This window comes from Borostomias antarcticus (assembly GCF_949987555.1).
Source record: "Borostomias antarcticus genome assembly, chromosome: 3".
Lineage (NCBI taxonomy): Eukaryota > Metazoa > Chordata > Actinopteri > Stomiiformes > Stomiidae > Borostomias > Borostomias antarcticus.
In genome coordinates this window covers 29,595,353-29,605,352 of record NC_140236.1, presented here as the reverse complement: position 1 = coordinate 29,605,352, position 10,000 = coordinate 29,595,353, and the positions used below count along the sequence as shown (strand labels likewise).

The window sequence follows — 10,000 nt, the reverse complement described above, 5'->3', positions numbered from 1 at the left end:
TTGATATGTTCCATTTTGTCATCCTTTTCTGTATCCTATTCCAGTTAAATCATGAACACGCTGTAGTATTAATCATTTACACTTTCAGCACAGTCTATCTGCTAACCACACTCTCTGAGTTCTATGCAGTCAGTCCATTTGCAGTGTTTTAAAAGCTACTCATCAAAATCGATGAATTGCGCTGCTAGTGTATGTTCTGACGGGTTGTGACTGAATATGGAATGAGCGGATGGAATATAGATGTGATATATCTGTAGGGTTTGTTCTCTGGTTGACCACGCCCTCCCCTGTGTGCCCGTCCAGAACTGTGCCAACTCCAGACCCTCCAGCTCCGTGACCAGCTCTCGCCCCGCCAGCTCGCCCCCCCCGGCCCCCCCCTGCCCGGACCAAGAGGAGGGCAGACGGGCCTTCCCCAGCCGGCCCACCCACCAGCCCCGGGACCCCCGCGGCCCCGAGCCCGGGCGGAGCGAGGGGGGGAGAGACCGGGGTGAGTCACCTTCAGGGTTCTCAGCACTGCTCTCCACCGCCCCCACGACCCAGAATCCTCTCTGTCTCTGTCTCCATGCGCTGGTCTAGTCACACACTAAACATGAGCGGTGGTCACTACTTCGGTCATGATTTTATATCAGAGCAGAGCAAGAAAAGAAATCTGCAAGGATGTATCAAATAATGTCTCCACCCAAGACGTTTGGACTCCTTATTTTATATTTTGTGTGGGCATATTGACACATTTTAGAATTTGGGAAATTCAGTAAGAAAAGCCAACAGATAGCCTTGCCCTTCTAAACATTTCAAACCCCAGACTTTCTCTGTCAGCTGTCTGCCAATACTGGGTAAAGGATGTTGAGTGAGTATTTAGGGAACCACATACACTACTGAACTGTGCTCCATGTTAAATTATTCAATTCATCAAAATCAACAAGACAAAAGTTGATCAGTCGTGGATCCTGAGGCTTCTTGTAGCCGTACATCATAAAAAAAGATTCATCACATCAAGCATAATACCAATCTTTGTTTTTGCAATTTACCCACTCGGCGCAATTAACAGCCTGCAGTCAAGTTAAACTGCAGACAATCCAGATATCAGGTTTGATTGAACAGCGGCCGGCGGTTGTGCGCGCGGGCGAGCGAGCCTGCATCGCATTAGGCTGTGAACTAGAAGTAGCGCTTGGCACTGGGAGTGAACTCACACATGAGAGATCCTCTGTCCAAACCTGACAAAGTCCAGACCCAGCAGAACCCCAACCACTCCAATCTAGCTCCCTGACCTGTGCTGCACCCAGCAAACTTAGAGTAATTGAAGAAGGGGGACAGAACGCCAGAGAAAAGTTTCAAAGCGCAGAGAGGGGGGGAGAAGGAGGGGAGAGGTAGGAAGAGAAGGAGGGAGGGAGGGAGGGAGGGTGATTGAAAGAAGCCATTTCCAGCTGCTATCTAGGTATAATGGTTAGCAGAGGATGTTACCGCCTTCCTCCCAGTCTTGTGGAATGGCCGTCGGTCGGTATCACTCTGTTGTAGCTGCTTTTTCACCACGTTATTGTGTGAGTAATTACAGTGTAATAGTTCTATGCCTAGTTCATAACTACATGTGCTCAGTCAGACAGTAGACTGTATGTTACCAATCAACATCAACACACCCTGCAAAGAGACAAATTACCAAAGTGAAACATACTTCCTTCTAGCTCTCATTCACGCCACACGCAAAGTCTCTCTCTCTCTCTCTCTCTCTCTCTCTCTCTCTCTCTCTCTCTCTCACACTCTCTCTCTCTCCCTCTCTCTCTCTCTCCCAAGTCCCCATCTCCATCTCGGCGGGTGGGAGATATCTAACGACACCCTAGATGAAATTTGTTGTTGATGAAGCGCAAACGCAGTGCTATTGATTGTGAGGCGTTATTATCCAGCTCATTTCCTGGGCGCCTACAGGCCTGTGCTCCCTCTCAACGCTAACAGGATGCAAATGTGCTCGGCTCCGCATGATTGGCTGTCTAGTGAGCTCGGCAGCCCGGGCGCACGGCGCTATACCAGACTGTAGGCATATGCTGTAACTAATCATCTTGGCGAGCTCTCTCGCCTGCCCATAATCCCATGCAACATGAGCGATGAATGAATATTTGTTTTTAATACCGGCCCATGTTTTAAAAGCGTCAGTGGTAAGGGGGGGATGGTGCTGTGTGTGTGTGTGTGTGTGTGCGTGTGCGTGTGCGTGTGTGTGTGTGTGTGTGCGTGTGCGTGTGGGGTAGAGTGATAGAGTACAGGAGTGCTGAGGAGAAGGACAGAGAGAGAGGTGGAGAGAAAGACAGCCAGCGAGAGCAACTGAGACAGGGGTAGATAAGGAAAGAGAGGGGGAGTAAAAGGAAGAAGAGAGGCAGAAAGAGAGAGAGTGAGAGAGAAAAAGACAGAGAGAAAGAGAGAGTGAGAGAGAGAGACAGAAAAAGAGAGATAGAGAGAAAGAGAGAGTGAGAGAGAGAGAGTGACAGAGAAAAAGAGAGAGAGAGAGAAAGAGATAGAGAGAGAGAGAGAGAGAGCGTGCGTCTGTCAGAGAGGGGTCTCATTCGTCAGGTTCGACGTCGCGCGTGGAGGTCTGAGTGGCGCGAGGCGCTAGCAGATGTCCTCTTCCTCCTTCAATACCTCCTCCTCCTTCACTACCTCATCCTCCTCCTCCTTCACTACCTCCTCCTCCTTCACTACCTCCTCCTCCTCCTCCTTCACTACCTCATCCTCCTCCTCCTTCACTACCTCCTCCTCCTTCACTACCTCCTCCTCCTCCTTCACTACCTCATCCTCCTCCTCCTTCACTACCTCATCCTCCTCCTCCTTCACTACCTCATCCTCCTCCTCCTCCTTCACTACCTCCTCCTTCTCCTCCTCTTCCTCCTCTTTCACCATCTCCTCCTCCTCCTTCACCACCTCCTCCTTCTCCTCCTCTTCCTCCTTCACCACCTCCTCATCCTCTTCCTCCTCCTCCTCCTCGACCTCCACCACCTCCTCCTCGACCGCCTCCTCCTCCCCTTCGCGCCCCCTCAGCGATGGCCGCTGCATCTCCAGCTCATTGTTGTGTCTGAATGCACAAGGTCGGTCCGCTCAGAGCAGAACTCCAGAGATGCGCTGCGTTTGAGGCCACCTCTGAACACTTCAGCGCTCTCTGACCTCTGAACACTTCAGCGCTCTCTGACCTCTGAACACTTCAGCGCTCTCTGACCTCTGAACACTTCAGCGCTCTCTGACCTCTGAACACTTCAGCGCTCTCTGACTACTGAACACTTCAGCGCTCTCGTCCTTCAAGCCTCCGTCTACGTTGACCAATTGTGGCGCACGGAAAAGATTGGCCTCAAGAATGGCCAGGGTGAGAAGCAGCGGACAAGTGCAAACGGGGGGTTAAAGAAGGACTTTGCACAAACATGGCGGAGTGAGCGTGTGCATATTAACGTCCAATAGCGTGGCAGCGCTGAAGGCTGCGTGTCCTTTTGAGAGGAACACCGCGACGAGCGCTGGCCTCTGGTGAAGAGGCCTGCTCCCAGTGTCCAGAGAAGGACACACACCGTGTCCCTGTGACGGAGCAGTCCTCCGGTCCCGTGGCCCTGGGATCCTGCGTGGCTCTGAGGTGTCACAGTGGTGCCTGCTCCTTCAGGTCCAGTGTTGTGTATAAATGAAGCACTTTCTGGTTATATAACGGTGTCTACACTGAGTTACTGTGGATGAAGCATCTGTTACATAACAGTTATCAGTCCTTTCCTTAACATATCACACGTGTCTGCTTAAAGCTCCAGTATGTAAGATTTTACACATTTAAATATTGCTAGATATTGAGCTCCTCTCTGAAAACCACATCTTTGTAGACTACTGTTTGGCTCTGCTACAGCAGTTATAATAATTATCATAATTTGGCCGTGAGAGTGAGGGTGAAGCAGTCCTGAATTTAACTTAGCAGATGGAATTTTCATAGCGCAGATGTTACACACTGTAGCTTTAAATAAAATGCAGCTCCAAGTAGAACTATGAACACAAAATGCAAATATAAAGGTAGCAGAAAGGGATCTTTCTCCAACACATGGACTAGTGCAGCCTCTTACCTTCTGCTGTTCACGGGTTACCTAAGGGCTGAGCTCACATGCGACTCCTCCTCTCGTGAACATGTGGTCCTCAGAACCAGCTACAATTAGGGGCCTGGGGCCTCGCCGCGCGCCTCCATGGGGGTGGAGGCTGCGCCTGGATCGCATGCAACGGCAGATTACACCCAGATCCCTCCACCGACAGGGGATGACACACACACACAAACTCCTCGCCGCTTGTCACGCACGGTTAGCCTGATTCATTGACACGCCACAGAATTCCCGCTCTGAAAAAAACGCCCCAGAGAGATGACAACATCGACATCCCAATCTCATCTGCAACACCAGTTCACCTCCCCCCATACCCCCATGGGATATTCAATCAAATCCTGCATCTGGAAGTCTCTAGGGTAGGGTAATACTATATGTTTGAGGTTGGAGACATACATTTGAGTGTGTTTTACTGCTAATATGGAGAGTTTCATTCAGAGACCCCAAAAAAGCAGCTCTAACGGATGGAAATTCACATAATCTTTGTGGTGATACTGAGCAATGCTATTTTGTCTTGTATGCAGAAAGTTCTAGACACCAGTTCCAGACACCAGATCCTTCTTAATCAAAGGGAATACTCCGGAGTCATAATGAAGGTCTAATGATATATTTATTTGGGAGGTGTGACGCCATTTAGTCATGCTAGCCACAACTTAGCTGGGCTATTTTATTCCATTATCATGATTATACGTTTAGCGTGGTGTCTGTTGTGGCTCCGGTGCACTTGCAAGGTTAGTTCATGGAAGTGCGTTTCTTAGTCCCAGATAAGAAGACCTCAACTCAACTGAAGAAGCGAGCAGCTGGAGAGGCACTGGCAGAAAAAAAAGTATTTTGTTTTGTTGAAGAGCAAGTCGTTACATGGGGGATTGACATCACCCTGCTAATTCCCCCGTAGCGGTGTCAGAGACACCGGTGAGTGCGGTGTGTGAGGCAGTTGGACACTCCACGGTGGCTCATGTTCAACGTCTCGCTGATGCAAAGTGATGGGGACTAATTCTACATCTGCTCAAACAAAACAGGCCCCTAAAGTTCAGCCAACTCCAAAAAATCACTTCCCCTCCTTCCTCTCCCCATCTCCCATCCTGGTTTTTTTTTTTGCTCCACTTTCTGCATGTTTCTTTGGTTTTCTCTCTGCTATCCACAGTGATTGACAAATAAGTGAAGTTGACCTTGGGGGCTGTGTGTGTTGAGTTGTGTTTACGGGCTCTGTGGCGGTGGATCAGGGCCTTGTCATAGCCAGGGAGACTTTGAGGACTTGATTGTAGCTCGCAGAGTAAATACCTAAACAAACAGCTGGGGCCCAAATGTGCGATCGGTTTGCCCTGTGTTTACATTCCTCTAGCTCGCTCTATCTCTCCTTCTCTCTGCCTCTATCTCTCTCTTGCTAGCATTCTCTCTCTGTTCTCTCTCTCTCTCTCTCTCTCTCTCTCTCTCTCTCGTTCTGTTTCCATCCACTCTTCCACTCCTCCTCTTAGTGGCAGCCATATTTGTTCTCTATGACCGAGAGTGTCATTTTTGTGCGGCAGAAATTCGTAGAAAGTCTTAAGTTGCCAGTTCAGCCATTTGATTCTCTTTCATATTTCTCCTCCTAAATATGTAATACATTCTCAAAGCATTTTAAACACTTAACATTATACTAAACACTATACTAGTACTGGCGCGTCCTTAAGCATTTGATATTTCTCAAACCCAGTGACCAAGCAGACAGGTGAAATATGGAGCCTGTTGTGTTGTTGTAAGGGCGCGTTGAGTGGGGCTGTTTATGCACCCAGCTGCTTCAAAGCGTGCCGCGTGTTGCCAAACGTTCTTCCTCGCTCCCGCGTGTCGCGGCACCATGCCTGGGCGGAACGCCTGGCAGAAAAAAAAACCCCATTCATAATTCAAAGAAACAACTGCGGCGTCGTGCCGGTCGTTGTCAGATATAACAAATTGGAGAGAAAAAAGTTGAATTTGTATGTGCTTATGGAGGCTGACTGCATTATAGGAAGAGCCAGCGGAATGTGAGGTAATGGACTTGATGATGGATGTCCCCCTGCTCTCTGTTATTCATCTGTTTATCTACTTATTCATTTATCTGTTGATCTGCTTGTTTATTTATGCCCTTGCGCAGAGGAGCCAGTGTGGGGCTCCTGAGCAGGTCTATCAGGGCTAGCGTTGGGCCCCTGAGTGGGTCTATCAGGGCTAGCGTTGGGCCCCTGAGTGGGTCTATCAGGGCTAGTATCAGGGCTAGTTGGGCTCCTGAGCGGGTCTATCATGGCTAGTATCAGGGCTACTATCAGGGCTACTATCAGGGCTACTATCAGGGCTACTATCAGGGCTAGTATCAGGGCTACTATCAGGGCTAGTATCAGGGCTACTATCAGGGCTAGTATCAGGGCTACTATCAGGGCTAGTATCATGGCTACTATCGGCTAGTATCATGGCTACTATCGGCTAGTATCAGGGCTACTATCAGGGCTAGTATCAGGGCTACTATCAGGGCTAGTATCAGGGCTAGTTTCAGGGCTAGTATCAGGGCTAGTATCAGGGCTAGTATCAGGGCTAGTATCAGGGCTAGTATCAGGGCTAGTATCAGGGCTAGTTTCAGGGCTAGTATCAGGGCTAGTATCAGGGCTACTATCAGGGATAGTATCAGGGCTAGTTTCAGGGCTAGCAGACGGACATCAGCCTTGATCTGGGCAAGCGTTCACATGCCCCCTCCAGCCTGGGTCTGGGCTAGCGCTCACATGCCCCCTCCAGCCTGGGTCTGGGCTAGCGCTCAGACACCCCCTCCAGCCTGGGTCTGGGCTAGCGCTCACATGCCCCCTCCAGCCTGGGTCTGGGCTAGCGCTCACATGCCCCCTCCAGCCTGGATCTGGGCTAGCGCTCACACGCCCCCTCCAGCCTGGGTCTGGGCTAGCGTTCACATGCCCCCTCCAGGCCGGCACTCTCTGAAGACGCGGGCGTTGCGTCCCGCCAGCTCCAGCACAGAGTGAAGCCCCCCGAGGGAACGGGGATCACGGACACCCATGAGTGAGGAGGAGGACTCTGATCCCAGACCAACGCCCCCCGGACCCCCATCTTTAACCTTGCTCTCAGACCCTAATCAAGGGCGTCACTCAGGAAGCCATGTCCCCCCTGGGGGTGACCTCTCCCGGGCCGGCCTGCCTGAAAGACCCCCCCCCCCACCCCTCCCTGTCTCACCAGGCCCCATAGGAGGGGTGGGCTGGTGGCAGGCTGTGCATGTGTGTGTGTGTGTGTGTGTGTGTGTGTGTGCATGTATGTATGTATGTATGTTTGTGTGTATGTGAGTGTGTGTATGTGTATGATTGTGTGTGTGTACTTACATTGTACGTGCCTGTAATGTACGTGTGTGTGTGTGTGTGTGTGTGTGTGTGAAGTCCCCTGGTGAGTGTGTGTAGGCATGTGCGCCCTAGCCCATGTGCACGCCTGGACAGACACAGGTACAGCAGAGCGTATAGCACAGAGCGAGGCTTACAGGGATCTAAACCAATGGCGCATCAAGCCCCCCCCCCATGGTGCCCCCCCCCCCCCCCCTCGCCACGGCGCCCTCCCCCCGGCCACGGTGGCGATGGCGGCTGCGATGGCGTGCGGAGGGCTGTAGATCAGGCCAGGGAGGATGGTGGAGCGACTCAGGTGACAGGGGAATAACATCCCTTTCTCCTCCATGGACAGGGCCCATAACTCCTGCTCCTCCAGGGACAGATTGAGAAAGGCAATAGCCCGGCGCTGTGGAGCACGCCATGCTTAGCACGATTGAAAGTTAAAGAAGCAGTGACGGACACCAGGGTTTTTTTTTGTCTGTGTTTTTTATATAAACCCTTTTTTTCCTTTTTTTTTTTTTTTTTACTTTGATAAACGGTCTAACAATATATTTTTCAGGTTTTCGCACTGTACTTTTGTCATTTTGAGATTCTTGACCTTTATGGAAAAAGCGTTATATAGTTTTTGGAGGTGGGGTGAACTGTGTGTGTCAGACTCTGAATACAAATGTTTTGTTTGTTTTGAACCAGAGAAAGCCTGGTCCGTCGGCCTTGGGTCTTTTAAAGCCCGGTCCTGTTATAGCGGCCATGACAGCCTGGCAGGAAGAGCTGCTGAGATTTCGTCTGGTTGAGGGAGAAGTGGAGGGCGTGGATGTAGCCTAGTATTATCCCTCTTAGTATTGAATATTGTTTAAGGGTACTGTGGAGTTGCCGTACACAGGGTTGTGCTGCCATCCTACCATAAAGAACTATCACAGTCTGACATGTTCCCATTGCACCAGGCTCAGTGCCGAGAGGTAAACAATTTATATTCATCCACAACAGCATTATGATAATATCATGTGGTGAAGGGTTGTGTTTTGTCTTTTAGATTGTATTATTACTGCTGTGTCAGCTCTCTTTCTCTCTCTTTCTCTCTCTCTCCAGCCCCCTCTCTCTCCATCACTCTCTCTCTTTCTCAATCCCTCTCTCTCCCTCACTCTCTCCATCCCTCTCTCTCTTTCTTTCTCCATCCCTCTCTCTCTCTCTCTCTCTCTCTCTCTTTCTCTCTCTCTCTCTCTCTCTCTCTCTCTCTCTCTCTCTCTCTCTCTCTCTCTCTCTCTCTCTCTTTCTCTCCTTCCCCATGCACGGCCACTATCCCCTTTTATAGCCTGATCAATTTTACACCGGCTTATTGAATGCCTTTTAATAGCTTTTTTATTTTCAATTATATCCCCTGGTGTGCGGACTGGCGGGGTGACGACCTCACACACACTCACCACGGAGACGCGCAGCGTAAAACCACATCTCAGGAAATGACACACTTTGAATCAACATGCAGTATTAGATTTCTACTGTCTCAGTGTGGTGGCGCTATGCCTGCTCATGACAGAAAGACTAGAAAAATGCACAGGTCATCTGTGAAATAAAACCTCATGCTTAACAGAATGTTCACGATGTCCCCCAAAAGATGTCCTCCCCCAGGGACATGCTGAGATGTCCTCCCCCAGGGACATGCTGAGATTACCTCCCCCAGGGACATGCTGAGATTACCTCCCCCAGGGACATGCTGAGATGTCCTCCCCCAGGGACATGCTGAGATGTCCTCCCCCAGGGACATGCTGAGGGCCCTCTCCTAGGGACATGCTGAGATGTCCTCCCCCAGGGACATGCTGAGATGTCCTCCCCCAGGGACATGCTGAGATGTCCTCCCCCAGGGACATGCTGAGGGCCCTCTCCTAGGGACATGCTGAGATGTCCTCCCCCAGGGACATGCTGAGGGTCCTCTCCTAGGGACATGCTGAGATGTCCTCCCCCAGGGACATGCTGAGATGTCCTCCCCCAGGGACATGCTGAGGGTCCTCCCCCAGGGACATGCTGAGGGTCCTCACCTAGGGACATGCTGAGATGTCCTCCCCCAGGGCCACGTGTCCCTCTGGTCACCAGCCAGTAGAGGGGAAGGTTAAATTTGAATGTGTGTGCAGATTTATCGCCGGTATATATATATAAAAAAATCGGGGTTATTAAATTTAATTTGCCTCCAGGCTCTGTCATCAAGTTGATGAAGGCAAACACTGATAAGAGCTAAACCCAGGAGGAGGAGGAGAGGAGAGAGAGGAGGAGGAGGAGAGGAGAGAGGAGGAGGAGGGGAGAGAGAGGAGGAGGAGGAGGAGGAGAGAGAGGAGGAGGAGGAGAGAGAGAGGAGGAGAGGAGAGAAGAGGAGGAGGGGAGAGAGAGGAGGAGGAGGAAGGAGGATGAGGAAGGGAGAGAGGAGAAGGAAGGAGAGGAGAGAGGAGGAGGGGGAGGGGGAGGATGAGTCAGGAGGGGAGATCGAGGAGGAGGGGGGGGAGGAGGTGAAGAGCCCTCTAGCCGTGGTGATGCGATTAGGAAGATTGACTTCTGATGTACGGGCTGGAGTAGTCTGGCAGACTGCACCGCTCT

General features: G+C 50.9%; 1 protein-coding gene across 1 annotated transcript in view; it reads left to right on the top strand.

Annotated features, from left to right (window-relative positions):
* LOC311307334 (adhesion G protein-coupled receptor D2) overlaps positions 1-10,000 on the top strand; it is a gene marked incomplete at both ends in the record, with an annotated part of 59,122 nt that overhangs the window by 46,178 nt on the left and 2,944 nt on the right. The window contains one exon of the mRNA XM_084436129.1: positions 304-487. Coding sequence (XP_084292255.1) covers positions 304-487 — 184 coding nt within the window. The remainder of the gene's footprint in view (positions 1-303; positions 488-10,000) is intronic.